General features: G+C 33.9%; 2 protein-coding genes across 9 annotated transcripts; one reads left to right on the forward strand and one right to left on the reverse strand.

Moving 5' to 3' along the window:
• Positions 1 to 506: 506 nt before the first annotated feature.
• On the forward strand, positions 507 to 14,806 carry LOC107643113 (myosin heavy chain-like protein). 6 transcript variants are annotated; one of them, XM_088488024.1, is made up of 5 exons: positions 507 to 768; positions 1,248 to 1,327; positions 1,773 to 1,911; positions 2,059 to 3,713; positions 14,566 to 14,806. In XM_088488024.1, the coding sequence occupies exons 3-4, from the start codon at positions 1,818 to 1,820 to the stop codon at positions 3,690 to 3,692; spliced, it is 1,728 nt and encodes a 575-aa protein (XP_088344150.1). In that variant the 5' UTR covers positions 507 to 768; positions 1,248 to 1,327; positions 1,773 to 1,817; the 3' UTR covers positions 3,693 to 3,713; positions 14,566 to 14,806. The 6 variants fall into 6 exon arrangements, with proteins under 6 accessions (XP_088344150.1, XP_088344147.1, XP_088344148.1 ...); XM_088488021.1 differs by lacking the exon at positions 14,566 to 14,806 and adding an exon at positions 5,869 to 7,024; XM_088488022.1 differs by lacking the exon at positions 14,566 to 14,806 and adding an exon at positions 5,980 to 7,024.
• On the reverse strand, positions 14,666 to 17,959 carry LOC107641725 (mitochondrial adenine nucleotide transporter ADNT1-like). 3 transcript variants are annotated; one of them, XM_088488027.1, is made up of 8 exons: positions 17,688 to 17,959; positions 16,748 to 16,796; positions 16,245 to 16,408; positions 16,111 to 16,148; positions 15,775 to 15,884; positions 15,519 to 15,632; positions 15,010 to 15,348; positions 14,666 to 14,887 (listed from the first exon to the last, which is right to left on the reverse strand). In XM_088488027.1, the coding sequence occupies exons 1-8, from the start codon at positions 17,822 to 17,824 to the stop codon at positions 14,804 to 14,806; spliced, it is 1,035 nt and encodes a 344-aa protein (XP_088344153.1). In that variant the 5' UTR covers positions 17,825 to 17,959; the 3' UTR covers positions 14,666 to 14,803. The 3 variants fall into 3 exon arrangements, with proteins under 3 accessions (XP_088344153.1, XP_088344152.1, XP_088344154.1); XM_088488026.1 differs by having other exon boundaries at positions 14,674 to 14,887; positions 15,775 to 15,887; positions 17,688 to 17,955; XM_088488028.1 differs by lacking the exon at positions 16,748 to 16,796 and having other exon boundaries at positions 14,674 to 14,887; positions 15,775 to 15,887; positions 17,688 to 17,818.
• Between the last annotated feature and the right edge of the window lie 1,515 nt (positions 17,960 to 19,474).

The raw sequence follows: 19,474 nt of genomic DNA on the forward strand, positions 1-19,474 counted from the left end.
TTCAATTATGCGGGTAGACCGATATCCGATCTGATCCGCAAATTTACAGGTCGAATCGGATCGGATCGGATCTGACACTAAAAAATACGGATATCATATCCGATCCGATCCGATAAAAATTGTGCGGATCAAATCGAATTTTCAGTCATATCCGATCCAACCTGCATACACCCGTAGATACAATTGATAGCATTTGCAACACCCATAGTCAATGTTGTTGAATTTTTTTCCCAAGGAAAGAAGAATTTTACTGCTTCTTCGTACAAATAATAATTTCCTTATATGAGCCACAGCAATCTTTTCACAAACTTTATTTTGTCTACACGGTTAAGCAACCGGTGTGGAATTTGAAACGGGGTTCTGATGTGCCTGTGTGACAGTAACTTGTTAGCTAGAGACGGTAGGCACACGGGTATAACGGCAGTCACTACGCGAAGTTACGCGGCAGAAACTAAGGCCACAGTGGCATTATGGTAATAAATAATTCACCATGGTACGCAAGCAGAATGGACGAACACGTGAAAAGCTGTCAAAAAGTTCCATTTATGAAAATTTCGAGATACTACAAAATGCTGGCGTCTTTTGGACTTTGGAGCCCTCCAATCAAACAAAAACCGGTTTCAATTTTCAATTTCTTTTTCAAATCTTAATTATACAGGCAGTTCTTTCTCACTTCACTGGCTCACCGCTCACACTCTCTCCCTCACACTAAATTCTTCTCTCTTCTTTTCGATTTTCTCGAAGTTCATCATCTACTTCCAGCTCCAGGTAACCAACACCTTCGTTTCTACCGATTCTGTTTTATTTCAGATTATTTTTATTTCAATTCTCGTCCGCTTTGCTTTGACTTTTGATCTTCCGACGAAAGAGGCTTTTACATACTCTCGTATTTCAATCAGATCGAGTTTTGTTTACCTTGAAGCTGAACTCATGCGTGCTTTGATTTCTTTATCTCGTCTCGACCTCTGTTAGTTCTGTTTTGAAGCTCATCTCATGTTGATTTATTGATTATTTATCTAAATTATCTTTTTCTGCTATTAATTTTCCATGATGACGATTTGTGAAGGATTAACAGTTGGTTTCAGTAAATTTGCTGAGATATGTTTCAATAAAAAGAAAACTAGTGCATGTATTCAATTTCAGTGGATTTAGTAATTTCATTGTCACCGGTAGCTTGTAGGCTATATATATGCTCTTCGATTTTTGTGTTGTTACTTGTTAATATTAGTTTCCTCCTCTATCTGTAGGTTTCGCCGCGATTTTGCTTTTAGAGCATAACCAAAAACTGAGAGAAAATAGTGGAAGAGAAAGGAAAAGAATACCCAAGGTACGCCATCGGATTTTATTGGCGAGTAATGTTAACTTCTAAGTTACTGATTAAGATAACTACTCTATTAGAAATTCAAATTCGAACTCTTTGAGTAGTGAATGCGGTGCGTGTCTCATACATTGATCTCCATGGCATAATGTTCTCTGATTTTTTTTTTCCTCTTTCATGTAATTATCGATTAGAAGGACAAATACCTAAGAAATTGATGGCTGCTTATCATGTTTCGAGTCACAAGGAAATTCTCATCAATGTTGACGTAGCGCTTGATTGTAATTATTAGCTGCTAGTCCGAAGTTGGCTAGTGTTATAGGAAGCTATTGCATGCTAAATTTTATACAAAATATATAAATATTTAAAGCTTTGCAGTGCTCAAATGTAAAACAGCAGCACTAAATATTTAAGCTCCTAACATGCTGGGTTAAAAACTTAACATGGAGAACAGATTGTCTTGACGAGCTGCTAAGAAAGTTGAAGATCTGCGGAGAAGATGGTGAAACATCGGTTGAGAGATTCTATGAAATCTTTATTTAAAAGCTACATCGACCCTGAAAAGGAAGCGCAGCTGAAAGGAGCTAAAGGAGGTAAAGTCTTTAGCAAGATTAGCCATGACATGTGCAACAAAACAACATGGAATATACTGATGACCAATTTATTATTTGTATATCACCTTATGATGATAAATTGATAATATGACTGATGATTTGGTGTTTTCCTTATTTTTTTTACAGAAATTCAAGACAAGGTGAAAAGAATATTGAAACTTATTAAAGATGAACATCTTGAAGAGGATGATGCTCCATTAGAACTTTCTAAGAAGGAATCACTTGTTAAATTGATAGAGGATTTCCACATTCAATACCAATCACTCTATGCAAAGTATGATAATCTAACAGATGAGTTGAGGAAAAAGATCATTGGCAAGAAAGGAAAGGAGAGTTTTTCTTCCAGCTCAGACTCGGATTCTGATTATTCTTCAATGGACAAAGACAGCAAAAATGGACAACTGGAAAATGAATTTCAAAAGACAATTAATGGCATGAAGCAAGAACTTCAAACAGCACAGAGGGAAGTTGCGGAATTAAATCAGAAGTTGACAATGACAAGTGAAGAGAAACAGGATCTAATGAAGAAACTTGAAAGTACTGAGAATGAGTCGTCTTCTAAAATAGCAAATTTATCATCTCAAATAAACAATCTGCTGGCCGAAATGGGTAAACTACATGCTCAGAAAACTGAAACTGAGGAAGAGATGAACAAAGCTACAGCACAAATGATGGTGCTCACTACCCAAGTTGACAACCTGCAAAGAGACTTACTATTGTTGCAGAAAGAGAAAGAAGAAATGATACTCCACTGTGAAAGAGCTGCAAAAAGTTTTTTAATGTTAGAGGATGAGAGAAATGGGTTTGCAACCAAAGCTTTGGATCTTAACAGAGCATTGGAAGAACGAGAAGATGCATATGAGAAGTTAAATGAAGAGTATATGCAAGTAGATAATTGGTATAAGGAATGCAAGGCGAAACTAGAAGCTGCAGAGAAGAAGATCCAAGTAATGACAGAAGAATTTCATGAAGACATTGGCTCAAAGGACCAGATGATAGCAGATTTGGAACAAACAACAGAAGACTTGAAAAGAGACCTTGAAGAGAAAGGAGATGAAATTAATACTTTACATGAGAATATTAGCATCCTTGAGGTTAAGCTTCGTATGTCAAACCAAAAGCTCCGGGTTGCTGATCAATTGCTAAGTGAGAAAGAGGAGGGCTTCAGGAAAGCAGAAGAGAAGTTCCATAACGATCAGAGATCACTTGAAGAGAGGATTGCCAAATTGTCAGCAACTATTGCTATTCAGGAGGATGCTTATCAGGAAATTGTGTTTGGCATTAAAGAAAGTGTGAACAGTGTGATGACTGGAACCGAAAATATTGTGTGGAAATTTGAGGATGAGTGTAAAAATTATGAGAACTATATCTCAAACATGTCACATGAGCTTCACATTGCAAGGAACTATGTCAGGGAGATGAACAAGGAAAAAGTGCAACTGAAGGAGAAAATAAACCATTTGGAGGAGCAACTACAGGATAAAAAGAAGCAGGAGTTGGATTTGAGGCAGATGGTGAAGAAGTTAGATGAAAAGGCAAGAGAGGAGGAACTAGCGAAGAAGAATCTAAGGACAAATGTAGTTCAACTTGAGAACACTATTGGAGAGCTACAAAAATTGGTGAAAGAGAAAGACCAAGGTATGTTGCAGTTGGCTGAGGAGAAGAGGGAGGCCATTAGGCAGCTGTGTCTGGGAATCGATTATCATCGCAGTCGTTATAAGACTCTCATGGACGTTGTATCAAGGACTCGCAGAGGCTAGAGAGCAATATAATAAATCCAGGTAATTCTTTTACAAACCAATGCCAGATTTATGTTATATACCAATATTTGAACTTTAATCAGTTCGTTATTCCCCCAAATATTTGTGATCCGTTTGTAGAATGAGTCACCGTGTAGAAAGTTGGTGTTCTCGTTTTCTCCCTCTTTCATTGCCTCCGCAGTCCGTACTATTCAAAAGCATGGTGGCCAATTTTCTATATATAAATCGAAATCCCGTTAAACCATTGCCCTGATTTTTTTTAATAAAAAATTCTATTTGTAAATTAAAATTAGGCACTAACCATTTATCTTTTTAAACATATTAAATTTAATTTATTTTTAATATATATTTTATATTTTAATGTGTATTTTACATTAGTAGTTAATTTTAGTATATACTTATTATGATTTTTTAAATTTATTTTTTGATAAAGTATGATTTTTATTCTTAATATTTTAGATTTTTTTTCAAAAATATTTTTAATATTTAATTTCATTTGATTTTGTCTTTAACTTTTTTATTCATTTAAATTTATTCTTAATGTTTTATATTTGTGTCAAAGTTATTCTTGCGTGTTTTCAATTTTATTCCAAATATTTTAAATAAAATTAATATCCAAGAGTAATTTTGTTAGGAACAAAATCGAATGAAATTAAATGACAAGAATATTTTTGAAAAAAATTATAAAAATTAAAAATAAAAAAATATTTTTTAGACTTTATGTTAAAAAAAATCATGAAATCAATTAATAAAATCCCAGTAGGCAAGTGTCTCTTATTCATCAAGATTTTTTTGAATAAAGTAATTTGTTCTCGTAGACTTGTTTAGTCTTTATTGTTGAGAGCAATTTTTATTAACGAGTTAATATTTAAGATGTCTTGAAATTTGACTTTCGATTCAATTTAAGGTCGGAGTGATTTTTAAAAAAAGTATTTTTTTTATTTTTAAAAAAAAATTTTTTGTTAGACAAAAATTATTTTATATTTAGATAATTTTTTATAAAGAGTTTTTAATATTAAAAACGTGTTTTGTTTTGTTTTTTTTAAAATAAGGTGGTGTTAGTTTTTAGAAAAAATAAATAAATTTTTTTAATAAAAATATTTTTTTTAAAAGACATTTAAATAGATTTTAAATTAAATAAAATTTCTTAGTTTTTTTTAAAAAAACACTTTCTTCACTCAAAAAGGTTAATCCAAACCAACATTTAGTCTTTTAATTTTTAATTGATCCAAATTGTACCTAAAATTTAGTTAAAAAGGAACCAAATTAATTGAAATAATTTTTATGCTATGACAACCTGCCTAATAATTTGCTCGCATCAACTGACGATTTAAAGTTGAGATTAATTTGACCAATTTAAAGATTGGTTTAAAACTAAGACTAATTTAATCATTTGAAAAGCTAGTAAACAATTTGATTGTGATTACGTACTTATAGCCTCGTTTAAGAGAATGCTTTTCATCGTTAGTTGAAAAAATAAGGACAATTTAAAAAGGGAGCTTGTTACTTCTGAAACAATTAACGTAGCACAAGCTACCTTCTTTTTTTTTTTTTTCCGAAAATGTTTTTATTTTCTTTAAAATTTTGAGTCATTTGTATAGAATTATTTAGGCTAATTAAACGAAAATAAGACAATTGCATTATGGCTCCTCTACCACAAAGTTAGTATTTACTCGAAAATGAAATTGTACAGTTCAGATATGCATGACTGCATGCAATTCATCACAGATGAACGATAATAAATTAATAATTCAACTATTCAAGACAATGCAACGAAGAGTTAAGAAATGGATGATGAGTTGTTGATTGATGCACAGCTGATTTACCGCGATTGAATCTTGAGTTTATTTATTTTTAGAGTAAAGTACTAATCTGTCCTATCCATTTTTCATATGCGATTATTGACCAAAAAAAGTTCTACTTCGACCCTTGTTCCTGATTTCTATCAGATAACGCGGCCCTCTGTCCCGTACTACTGTCATCGGTTAAAGAAAGTAGCTGACGTGTCACGTTAATAATGACTATTAAGTGCTAACATAAAATGGATATGAACCAACCCAAATTGGTTGGAGTCTTATTTATTTAGGGTCATTCTATGGTACAGATTGAAATTGGTACATATTTACAGATTTTTTATCCAAATTCATGAGATCGATATGTTGCTCTGCTGTTGCAGGCTTGTCTATTAGTTGATGTTAGGGTTGGCTGAGCCATTAGCCAAAATTTTTTGGTTGGACTGTCTGTTGGTAGACTTATTAAGGTGGGCTATGCCAAAAAAAATATTTAGGTATCTAAAGAAGATGGGTTTTGTTTTTTTCTTTGTGAATGGAAGGGAGAAAAAAACCCCAGTCGCATACCCTGATGCATCAAAGGAGGGCGAAGCACTGACGAAGATGTTATGCCCAAAATTGATGTCCTAGGTTCGAGAGCCAGGGAGACAGCCGCTGAAGGTGTTGCCGCGGCAGAGGTCAAAGGCTTGAAACCAACTCCAGTGTAGGTTGCTGGTTCCTCTCGTATCCGGTGCTGACTGCGGCTGGCGTGAGATGCTATCGTTGCGGGCGCGGGCGGAAACTAGTGCGGCGCTACTTCCCGGATCGGTGCAGGTATGAAATAGGCTGGTTTTTGAAGACAACGCATTGCACCAAGGTGGTTTGTCCCCACGGCTGCCGCAATTCAACACTCGCAGCGCGACCCTCCGATTCATCATCACGTGTGGAGTCAAGCCCTTTATGAGGTTGACTTGGCCCCCCACAGTCGTAGACCCGGTGTTGACGAGGTCTATGGCCGGTCCCTTAATGATTCCTTGGTTTGTCCACCGATTTACTTCCGCTCGTCCACTGCTGCTACTTCAACCATGGAGTCAATACTAACTACCGAATTCACCTGACGTTGCTGGTATACCCCGCACTTTTATTCGGTGCTGATGGTTGCTGTGCCTAGCGTGAAGTATGGGGCTATCTTCTTATGTCATTTTGTTTCTAGTCCACTCATGGCCAAAAACTAAAAACTAAAGCAAAGGCCCAGCTCACTCATGGCCAAAAACAAACAACTAAAGCAAAGGCTCAGCCAAAAACTAACAACTAAAGCAAAGGCAAGCCCACTGACTAAATCCACTTTCAGATTTGTTACATCGGCTCCAGCTTCCATTATCCGGCTCCACCTTCATCGGCCAAGGCAGACAATGTTATAAAGCCCTGCCAAGCCTGTCCCATAACACCATCATCTTTGCCATTTGTCAACACCTCCTTAAATCTGTACGAATAAATCTGTATCTTATAACTGCCTATTTATTTTTATTCATTTAAATAAAATACCATAATTTTGATGTCAAATTGGTCAAAAGTCCATTTGCAGAGATTTATTTATTTTAAAAGAAATTATACTATTTTATTTTCAAATTTTTTTATTGTTATAATATATATTAATATTTTTTTAATAAATTATTAAATATATGGTATAATAAATATAAACTAATTAACAAATTATTCAAATTTAAAAATAAAAACTAAATAATAGTTAATTTAATAATATTATGAAATTATAATTAGAATTTGGAATCTCTACCACTCTTTTGTAATAATTATATATAATAGTAATTGATACATTATTAGACATTAAATAAATATATTTTTAATATCAAAATAATGAAATATATTAACTTCAATCTATTTTTCCTTTTTTATTATTTTTTTTATGTAAAAACACTCAAAACCTACTCAAAAGAATTTTCAAAATTACAAGATAAGAAACCATAAGGATTAACATTAAATGTTATTGATTAGCACATTATCACGGTCTTAGATACACTCTAATACTACTATATTGGCACTTAAACTTATTTGACCTTTTAAGATAAGAGTAAGTCAGCTTAACATTTAATATTTAACAAGAAAGCTAAGAACACAAAAGAACATAAGAGAAATGAAGCTTTAGTGGAAATAACACTTTATTACTCAAATATTTGTTACAAAATGACTCATATACCCAAACTCTAACTCTTAACCCCCTATTTATAACCATCCACCTCCTCAATGGATAGTTATGATTATATCTAATCATCAATCTAGATCAAGTGTCCATAATCTTCATTATAAATATTTAACCTACCATATTTTTCTAAATATTTTTAGATTATTCCATACTACTATTCATACTTCTATATACATTCACATTCTTCTAGAATACTCTATGACTTTTCAGAGTCTTCTAGAACCTTTTAGGGTATTCCGAGACATTCTAGGACATTCTACAATGTTTCGGAACTATTTAGAGCATTCTCAAATATTCCAGAAAACTATACAAACACCGTTAAATCTAACCTAAAATTTACCGTGACATTCTTTCACACCTATTGTGCAGATATCCTTGTCGCGTTCTGTTCATGATAGCGCTCTGGGTGTTCTTGAAATTGCCATAGATCTTCACGACCTTCCCAGCTAACCTCTGTTATTGGGAGTTCTTTCCACTTGACCAAGTATTGGGTACTTGATGGTACTTTTCTTTGTCGTACAATCCAATTAGCTAGGATCTCATCAATCTCTTTGTCGAATGATCTAATTACCACGAGTGGAGCTTGATTCGAGTCACCTCTGCTTGGTTTCTCTCATTCTCTATGATATAGATTAAGCATACTTACATGGAAGAGTGGATGTATCTTCATAGAGGGATGGAGTTGTATTTTGTAAGCAACATTCTCAACACACCCAATGATCTCAAATGACCCTTTGTATTTGCAGATCAAACCCTTATGAACCTTGAGAAAAACTTTGAATTGTTGTGGAAGAAGTTTAATCATTACATTATCTCTCACTTGATAACTAGCATGTCTCCTCTTCTTGCCTATCCACTTCTTCATCCTCTTTGCGGCTTTGTCAAGGTAAGAACGAGTGACATCTGCTTGTTTTTTCCAAGACTTGACTATGTGTTAATCTCCAGGAGTCTTTCCTGAGTAAGAGGAAGAAAGAGAGTGTGGTGTAAGCGACTGTTGTCCAGTCACAATCTCGAACAGACTCTTTCCTGTTGGCTCACTCTTTTGCAGATTGTATGAGAACTAGGCAATATCGAAAAGTTTTGTCCAATCCTTCTGAATAGCGCTTACAAAATTCCTCAAGTAACACTCGAGTAAAGTATTCACTCTCTCTGTATGTCCATCAGTTTGAGGATGAAAGCTTGTCGAGAAGTAAAGCTCCAATCCAAACAATTTGAACAATTATGTCCATAGTCGTCCTGTGAAGCGTGGATCTCAATCACTGATGATGCTTTTAGGTAATTCCCAGTACTTCACCACATTCTTGAAGAATAGTCGTGTTGCTTCCTTTGCAGTACAATTAGTAGGAGCAGGTATAAAGATAGCATACCTCGAAAATTGATCCACTATTACAAGAATAGATCCAAACCCTTCGAACTTTGGTAAGGCAGAGATGAAATCCAAAGACACACTTTTCTACGGTCACTCCGGTAGAGGTAGAGGTTCCAACAACCCACTTGGTGTATTGTTTTCATTCTTATCTTGTTGGCACATAAGACAAGTCTTCACATAGCTCTCCACTTCATCTCTAATTTGAGGCCAATAATAGGAAGATTTAATGAGTCCTAAGGTCCTTCGTTGCCCTTGATGACCAGCCCACTTAGTGTTGTGGCATTCCTTCACTAACTTTCTCCTTAGATTTTTTCACTTAGGGACGTATAGTCTTCTTCCTTTGGTGTAGAGAAGGTCATCTTATAGTCAAAATCTTTTGGTCTTACCTTCTTTAGCTAACTCCACGAACTTTTGGATATTGGATCATGATGCAACCCTTCTTTAATGGTATGCACAATATCTCCTTCAACTATGAAAATGGCTTCCAACTCAGCCTTAAGATTCAATCATAAACCACTTTGCCTCGATTGTATGTAAACCCTCCACCCTTCACCCCTACCCTCTAAAATGGTAAAGAATGGCTCTTTTGGGTATATATCTATAGATTTCTATCTGACTGGACAAAGAAATAGGAAGGGATGGTTCTTTCATTGCATTGATAGAAGTCTAACTAGAAAAAGATCTCTCTATTAAGAAGAGAATCGTAGGTTTGATCGACGAACTACGTGGGAAAATGGACCTTTTTTCTTTGATTTTCAGCAAGCATTTTTTGAAAGTCATAATTCTATTCAGTTTGGTTTCGGAAAACTTGCTAGTCGCGGATTAGTGCGATTCTTACTATGCCAACTCAACCTTGCAGCTTAGCACATCTGCTATCACATTAGTCTTGTCTGGCTTGTACTCAAATTCAAAATCAAACTCAGCTAAGAAGTCTTGCCACCTAGCTTGTTTGGGGCTAAGCTTCTTCTGAGTTTAGAAGTAGTTAGTAGCCACATTGTCTGTCTTGACGATGAAATGTGAACCAAGCAATAGTGGCACCAAGTTTTTAAACAATGCACCACATCAGTCATCTCTTTCTCTTGGATAGTGTATCACCTCTATGTGTCATTCAACTTGCGATAAAATGTGAACCAAGCAAGTAGTGGTACCATGTTCTTAAACAACGCATCACTACAGTCATCTCCTTCTCTTGGACAGTGTATCGCTTCTATGTATTATTTAACTTACGACTCTCAAAGGCAATAGGATGTTAGAACCCCTCCAACAGCATAGTTAGAAGCATCGGTATGGACTTCAAATACCTTTGAGTAGTCGGGCAATGTTAGTACTGGTCCTTATATGATAGCAGCCTTTAACTCATCAAAGGCCTTTTGACACCCTTTGAGTTTTTGACCATTTTTAAGATTGATTCTTCTTGAAAAGATTAGTTAATGGTGCAGCCTTAGTGGAATATCTATTGATAAACCTCCAATAGTAGTTAGTCAACCCAAAGAGTGATTCAATTCAGATACCTTGGTTGACATTTCCCATTTTTTTATAGCATTCACCTTTCCTTGATCCATGTAGAAAGTTCCATCTTTTATGATGTGTCCTAAGAAATGGACCTCGTCCCTTGTAAAAGAACACTTTTCTTTCTTCACATATAGATTATATTCTCATAAGATCTTAAACACGGTTCGTAAGTGTTCTATATGTTCCTCCAAGGTATTGCTATAGACAATAATGCCATCTAAGTAGACCACTATAAACCGATCAAGATAAGGACAAAATATCTCGTTCATTAAGATACAGAAGATCGCATGAGCATTGGTTAAGTCAAAAGGCATCACCAACCACTCATACGATCAATATCTCGTGACACACGTGGTCTTAGGCTCATCACTATCAGCAATCATCACTTGGTGATATCTTGATCTCAAATTTAGCTTTAAAAACCACTTGGATCTACCAAGTTGATCAAACAAATTGGCTATCAAAGAAATATGGTGTTTGTTCTTGATGGTTATCTTGTTAAGTGCTTAATAGTCGATGCATAGTTTCAACGAACCATCATGCTTCTTTTGGAATAAGACTAGTGCGTCATATGGTACCTTTGATGGACGGATGAATTGAACATATAGTAGATCCTTGAGTTGCTTCTTCAACTCCTCAAGTTCTGGCGGTGCCATCCTGTATGGTGCTAAAGCAAGTGGCTTCGCCCCTATTCCAATTCAATCTTGTGGTTCATCTTTCTCCTAGGTAGTAGTTGCTTTAGCAATTCGGGAGGCCTCACATCCTTATTTTCTTCAAGTGCTTCGTTAATTTTAGGGGGAACATATTCTCTTTTAGATGTTGACTCCTCTTGTAATAGAGTCAAATACGTCATCTCTCCCTTCTTGAATATTTTCTTGAGTTGCATAGCAGAGAGTATCGGTGGTCCTCCAACTTTAGAGACTGTAGGGACCATGCATGGAGACCCTTTATCCATGACGCATGTTATGTGGTAGTATGACATATATATTATATTTTTCTTCTTTTGCAAGTCGAGTCCAATGACTATCTTGAAATCATCTATGGGTGCTACTGAGAAATCCACATGACCCTTCCAAGAACTAAGAGTCATCTCAACCCCTTTTGTTACTCTCTTAAGGAGTTCACCCTTGGTATTCACGGGTTTGAACCAGCCACTTTCTTTTTGTGATCTTCAACCCAAACCTCTTTGTTTCATCAGACGTGATGAAGTTGTGTATAATACCAGTATCGATTATAATCATGGCAGATTTTTTATTGATAAAGTCTTTGATATACATCAAGCATTTTTTTCTGCAGTGCTTTCCTCTTTGCCCTTCACAGCATTCATGAGTTGGACAGATCCAACACATTCAGTCACTTGCGATTGAGCCTCTCGTTCCTTGACGATAGATACTAGAGTCCCTAGCTTGGGACAATCCTTCATTTGGTGTGGTCCCTTGTATACAAAGCATCTTTCTTTGGGCACAAAAGCTTTCTTCTTTTTCTCGTCTTCTTTCTTTGAAGAGTACTTCCCTTCTTTTTTGGTTGAGAAACTCTTCCTCTTGTCTCTTCCACCCTTAGTGAAACTAGGTTTGGAGGAAGACTCAGGTTTAGAGTCTCCCCGATGATATTCAGTAAGTGATTCGGCCACCACAATAGCCTCGTCGACATCCTTTAACATTTCTCCTTTGTAATTCTTGCTTTGCCTAAGGTTGGAGTCCATCAATGAAGAAGAACAATGCATCCTCTGATGCTAAGTTAGAAATTTGAGGTGTGAGAATAGTGAACTCCTGAATGTAACCACTAATTGTACTCTTGTGCTTCAACTATCTCAACTTCTTTCTTACTTTATAGACTATATTTTTAGAGAAGAATTAACTTTTCAACTTTTTTTTAATCTTTCCATGTGACTATATTATAAGTACACTTTATTATGTCTACACACTTTCTCCTCTACCATAAAGTAGTATTATCAGAAAGATAGAGAGATGCAGTGCATACCTTTATTGCTTCTTCGACTACCCCTTGGCCTTTGAAGTATCTCTCAATTTACCATACGAAGTTCTCCACCTCTCGAGCGTCCCTCACACCCTTAAACTCCTTTGGTTTTGGGAGATCAATTCTTGTCGTCTCCCTTATAATGGTTGGTCGAGATTTTGCCTCATCGAACCAAACTCGAACTTCCTCAAATAGCTTTAAGGAATTCACAAGCTTCTCTTATATTTGGAGCATGCTTTCTTTGAAAGCATCTAGTTCTTCCAATATGTGAGCATCGAGGGTCCTGTTGTCGTGTTTTATCCTTTGAAAGTGCTCATTCATAGAGGATAGAATATTCTCCAATATAGAAACCCTCTCTTCTAAGAAGTTAGAGTCTTTACCTCTAGGCTCACTTGAAGAGCGCACCTTCTTGTTTTCCTATTGAAAATGAATAGCATCCCTTTTCCTTTGTGACTCAACATACTCCATGGTTATACTAGAAGCCATACCTGCAAACCACTTGTGCTCTCTCTCGAACCTTACTCTGGTGCCAACTTGTCACGGCCTTGGACATATTCCAACACTACCGTGCCGGTACTTGGACTTACTTAACCTCTTAAGTTAAGACCAAGTTAGCCTAACCCTCAATATTTAGCAAAAAAACTAAGAATACAAGAAAAATGAAGTTTTGGTGAAAAAAATACTTTATTACTCAAATTTTTGTTAACTGTCATAAAATGACTCTCATACCGAAACTCTAACTCTCAACTCCCTATTTATAGTCATCCACTTCTTCAATGGATAGTTATGATTAAATCTAATCAACAGTCTAAATTGAGTATCCAAAATCTTCGTTACAAATATCTAACCTACCATATTTTTTTAAATATTTCTAGATTATTTCATATTACTCTTTATATTTCTATATACATTCATACTATTCTAAAATACTCTATAACCTTCTAAAGTCTTCTAAAAACCTTTTAGAATATTCAAGGACCTTTTATGACATTCTAAAACCTTCCAACAAAAAGGAGTTAGTCAATTTTTAATACTAATTATATATATATATATATATATATATATATATATATCATTATACATTGTTATATATGCGAACAACACTTGAAGTTCATCATAAGTCATCATTCCATAATTATTAGTTATTCTATGCAATCAATTGAATTTTGTGTCATTATTAGGTGCTTTCGGAGTAAACCAAAAGAATTTACTATCTCTAATCAATTTTTACCACATATGCTAAAATAATTTTATTGTAAATATTCATTAATGACTTATTATTCAACTAATACATCAGGTAAGAGTTATAATTAATTTCACCAAGAACATCTAATATTTCTTCTTGAATTTTAAATTTTTAATGTACAAAAAATTTTAATAAATCTATATTATTTTTTATATTATTAAATCTTCATCGATGACTTTATGACAATATATAATATTAATATATGTTTAATTTCATTTAGTATTAATAGTCTGTTAATATATTTCAAAATAAAGATAGCAAATATAATTATTAGATTAGTTTAAAAAAATGACAAATTAAGTTTATAATTACTCAACAAAATTTGTGCATATCAAAAGCTAGTAAAAATATTATAATTATTATTATATGTGCCACATCAAATAATGTGTTCTAGTTTCTACTTATTACATAAATTATTAATTTATTAATTGTATTTTAATTTTTACTATTTATATATTTAAAAATTATATTAAAAATTATTTATTTAGTATCATAATAAATAATATTTTTAAATTTAAATATTTTATAATTCATTAATTAATTTATATTTATTATATCATATATTTAAAAATTTATTAAAAAAATATTGATATAATGAATATTGTATATTTTTTTAAAAATAAATAGATTTCTGACAAATAAATTCCTGATCAATTTAATGTCAAAACAATATTATTTTATCTGAATAAAAAAAATAAATAAGTTATTAATTAATTTAAATTTAAAGACAAATCAGCCTTTATCTATTTTATGTTAATACTTATCGTCCAACTCAACAGGTTATCAAACTTTCGTTAACAAATGAACTTGCAAAAGAACCGCATTGTCATACTAAAATCAAGGACAAAAATGGAAATGGACATTTTTCGGGAAAAAAAAGACAGGAATCGAATCGTTACTCTACTTTTTATTTTTCTTGGTAGGTAGACAGAATCATGAAGTTTACTTTACAGAATGAATAGTATTTTACCATCTTCCACTTTTACATCTGGCAAATGCCAACGAAAACTTAATTCCTCAGTCAGATATCCGAAATTCAACTCCGAGCATGTCCTTCGCCATCTCATATGACACGAAAGCAATAGCTATAGACGGGACCACCTGAAACGAGCGAAAGAAAATTTCAATCGGCAACGCAGTGGTACTATACATTAATTTTTCTTTTTCAAAGACTTAAAGACTATAAGAGAAGGAAGTTATGCAATGCCAAGAGATCAACCGACCTTCACTGAATTGGGTACTAAGCCCTTGTATAATGCTCCAAATCCTTCATGCTGCACAGTTTTCCTGAATGCATCAACCATGCCAGCGTACTCAGCTTTGCTCTTTCCATCACCAGCAACAACTGAAGCAGCATCTTTCCAGCCTACCATCTGCATTCTCCGGCGAATGACATCAAGGGGGTAAGCCACTGTCTGACCAACAGTGCCAGCGGCTGCCCCACATGCAAGCCTTGTGATAACACTTAGCTCAGAGTCTTTAGCTATTCCAAGTGGATTGGATCGAATCAACCAGTCCTTCAAAGATTCATACACTGAAAAATTGAGACCTACATATGGTATCTGCAAAGCGCCAAAACAAAGTATATTAATGAAGGTGATGAAAATAGAGAAATTTTTTAAGAGCATAAAGAATGATATGAACAAAAGTTTTGGTTCCAAGATGTAGTACAATAAAGGTTAACACAAACTTAATTCAAGAATAAAAAGAGAGTTGTATACATAGTACATACAACTCCTATGACTGATGGTAACCATCCTTTATACAAGGCTCGAGGGCCTTCTTCCCGGAAAACTGTTGACAGAGCATGAAAAATTCCTCTGTATTGGTGTGGGGATGCCTCTGTCTACAAAATTGTTGAAAATAAATTAAAAAAATATAGCCAGAAAAATAAACAATTCACTATGCTAACTCATCTTCCATAAATAACACTATTAGAAATAATTACAAATGAAGCAAAAATTTTAAGGAATTCCTTTTAATAATACCTGGACAGTTAGCCGACCTCGCACCATGTCCATAGGGTAAGTTGCAGACATGGCAATGATTCCAGCACATGCGCCGGCTCCAAGACGCATAAGAGGATTGAGCTGAGTTGCTTCTGGTTTTTTTTTTTTTTTTGGTGGGGGGGGGGGGGGTGGGTGGGTTGCAAATGACCATCAATACCAGAAACAAGCTAGACAGCAACACATGATTCAAGAGTAATACTAACATTGATAGATGCATCTCGGTTAAGAAAATTATAAATGGACAAAACAACAATATGTTCTAATAATGTTCAGATGCATGATAGAGTGATCCAAAGAGAAGTGCTTTCATTTTACCGTTTCCAGTTTGTTGCCGGTAGAGCCACAAAATACCCCTGCATTAATATTAAGCAACAGTTTCAGGTAGACTGCTATTGGCTTAACACAATGACAACAGAAATAGGATAAATATCGGAAGATAAAAAACATACCTAGATGCTTCCTCGTAGCTTAAGAACTTCACTGCCGAATTTGGGACAATACGGGCACAGTTAGTTCCATTTCCTTTAAACATCCCTTTAAAACCCTCAGTTCTCCATATATATTTTAAGCCTTGAATAGTTCCATTGTATTTTATATTGTCACGATTTTGGACCTGCATTTTCAAAAAACACTTGGTTTTATTAACCTATAATCAGAAAAGTATAGAATGAGAACAATCTCCCTAGTCAAAGGCATATTTATCTACATTCTTGCACTGGCCATCCACACACTTTCTCCTGTTCTTTATGAAAAAGAGTTGATACATCTAGACAGTGTTTAATAGACAGCGATAATCCTCATAGCATTGAAGAACATGCTAGATGCAACATTCCTACATAAATGCAACAAAAATCTATTTGGAAGGTCGGTTGGGATGAGGAAGTAGCGATGGAGAGAATGGTTACAACCAAAAATTTAGTAGTAAGAAACTAAGAATCTTAAAGCGAACTACCTGCAGCAGAATCTTTAATCTCTCCAAAGGAGCCACAGCTGTTCGCGACCTATTAAAGAAAGTAAATAACTAAATATACTTAAATGTTTCCCCTTAGCATAATTCAAGATCAAAATTAATCTTATGTATGTGCATCATGAGTTGAAAATATGCTCCATCTATGTCAAGGGGAAAAAATAAAAGGCGCTATATCTATTTATTAGCCTGTTTCATAATGTTTATGAGAAATACTAATAACCTTACTGACATTTTTATTTTTTAATATTAACACATTCACATGTCCAATAGATCTTTCCAGCCACTATGTTCCCTTTAAGATGTAAATCCACTTTATAAATAAACTAGTTTGCAAATCAAGTTTTCCCTTCATTATTCCTTTCACATGCTTGAAGCGGAATATTTCAGAAGCATTTGACAGCAAGGAATACGTAAGGGAATTTATCTTTCCTAGATATTAAGCGACTTATGTATGTCTCACGTACATTATCTTCTAATAATCAATACAGTACTTTCTCTGGCATTTCTAATGGAACTTTACTGACCCGAACTTGAAATACAGAAAGGAAGGAAATAATGCACTGAAAGGGCTCAGCAAGATTTCATTACAATGAATATTCTCCAATAAACACGGAAGTCATTCGGAAACCACTAAATAGCACAGAAAATTCAGATTTCAATGTAAGGCTTAGTCCTAGCAAAAGATTACGACAAGCGATTTCATGATCTCTAAGATTCAAAGCAAGAAGCAACATAAGCACAATAACGACAGTTGAATTCAAGAAAACAGCAAATTCGAGACCAAAACCAGCTCAAAATCACTACGAATATAAAAAATATCGCAAAATCAGAAGAAAAAGAATCAGAACAATAAAAGAGAACAGAAACATATATAAAAGAAAGAAAGAAGCAAAAAATAAAGTGGAAAGGAAGTGACACTCACACTCCACCTGCGATTCCACCAGCGGCAAGAGACTTGCAGATGCTGAGAAGAGTATGATGAGGCGGAGGCTCGATTCCTCTGGCATCGGCAAGCTTCGCAGAGTCGGCGGTCTTCGGAAGCGAATCTTGCGACGCCATTGAAGGTAGAACCCTAAGAATGACGTACGGAGAGAGACGAACTCCGAGGGCTCTATATATATGGTGAGCGAGGTAGCGTTTGAAAAGAAAGGGTATAACAGAATGAGAATGGGAAGAAATGAAATATTTGTGTGCTTGTTCGCGGACTTTCCTTTTGAAGAGGGGCTATTATATGCGCGCGCGTCTGTGTCATAACTCATAAGTCATAACTTGCGACTTGTGAGTCGTGACTCTTCAATTCTTTTGGTATTTCTGTAATTTGATTTTGATGGGCCTATATCTTTTTCTTTTTGGAAAAGTACAGGTACCAATATATTATTTGTCAACTTATTACTATCAATAATTAATTATTATATTTTAAACACATATATAAAAAGACACATTCAGAAAATATATCTATAAAGACACTTTTATTAAACATAGCCATAAAAAATATATTTTTATTAGACACATCCACGAAAACACTTTCATTAAACACAATTATAAATAAGAGTTGGCAGAAATTGGCAGAAATGTTGTTGGTAACGTAGCGAGACTGTTTCTTTTTTTATCATATTTGAAATTTAATTTTTGCTTTTGTAGTCGGTATCTTCAAGCAAAGAACAAAGAATGTGGAAGTGTAATTAAATTGCAAAATCAAATGCACGATGGTTTTCGTAGAAAAGATCAAAGGCGGATCTACCACTATAACAATTCCTTAAGATAGTGACGGTTATTTTGCAGCGGTTGTGTGAAACTGCCGCGAAACGACAACATGCGACGCATATAGCGGCGGTTAGGGGTTGGAGCTGCAATCAGGCCGACATTTAGCGGTGATTTTTCTCGAACCGCCGCTATATTTCAATCAGATTTGCATTTTGCGGCGTATTTTCAAAAACTGCCGCTATATGTACTCCGGATGAGTTATTGTTTTACATTTTGCGGCGGTTTTGTTTAAACCGCCACAAAATGTGTATTACCACATATTGCAATGTTTTCTTTAGTAATAACTATCTGGGTATAATCTAGTTAAGTAAACACTACTATCTTAAGCTACATATGTTATATCAATTTATATATGGTCCAAAAGTATATAAAGAATACAATGAAAAGTACATTTAATAATATCCATAATAAATAAAAATAATAATAATTCTAAATATTTTTTATAAATTATTAAAAATAAAATATTTTCTAAAAATAATAATTATAAATATTTTCTATAAATTATTAAAAATAATAATTAAAAATATTTTCTACAAATCATTAAAAATTCAAAATTTTATAATTTTACCAAAATTATTATTTTAAATTTTAAATTTTTTATTTTAATGATTTACTAAATAGAATAAAAATATGTTTATATAAAACCAATTAATGATCTGCATATTATCATGGTTAATAAATTCAATAATGCTAACTGACTAATAAATATAATATTTTTGGCAAATATTTTACTAATTTTAAATATTAAAAACTAAATTATAAATCTTAATAAATATTTTTAGAAAATGTTAAATTTTTAATAATTTATAAAAAATATTTATAATTATTATTTTTGTTATTTGTTATTGAATGTACTCTTTATTGAATTTATTATGGATATAATTAAATGTACTCTTTATATACGCTTGGATCATATATAAATAGATGTAAATTAATTCGATCTAT

The sequence above is a fragment of the Arachis ipaensis genome, chromosome B5, assembly GCF_059453495.1.
Source record: "Arachis ipaensis isolate K30076 ecotype BB chromosome B5, ASM5945349v1, whole genome shotgun sequence".
NCBI classification, from domain to species: Eukaryota; Viridiplantae; Streptophyta; class Magnoliopsida; order Fabales; family Fabaceae; genus Arachis; species Arachis ipaensis.

Coding starts and splice junctions, on each gene's coding strand:
- LOC107643113 (XM_088488024.1), top strand. CDS start 1,818: ATGGTGAAACATCGGTTGAGAGATTCTATGAAATCTTTATTTAAAAGC. Junction 1,912..2,058: donor GCTGAAAGGAGCTAAAGGAG/GTAAAGTCTTTA, acceptor TTTTTTTTACAG/AAATTCAAGACAAGGTGAAA.
- LOC107641725 (XM_088488026.1), bottom strand. CDS start 17,824: ATGGCGTCGCAAGATTCGCTTCCGAAGACCGCCGACTCTGCGAAGCTT. Junction 16,797..17,687: donor GGTGGAATCGCAGGTGGAGT/GTGAGTGTCACT, acceptor TTTCTTTAATAG/GTCGCGAACAGCTGTGGCTC. Junction 16,409..16,747: donor GATTAAAGATTCTGCTGCAG/GTAGTTCGCTTT, acceptor TTGAAAATGCAG/GTCCAAAATCGTGACAATAT.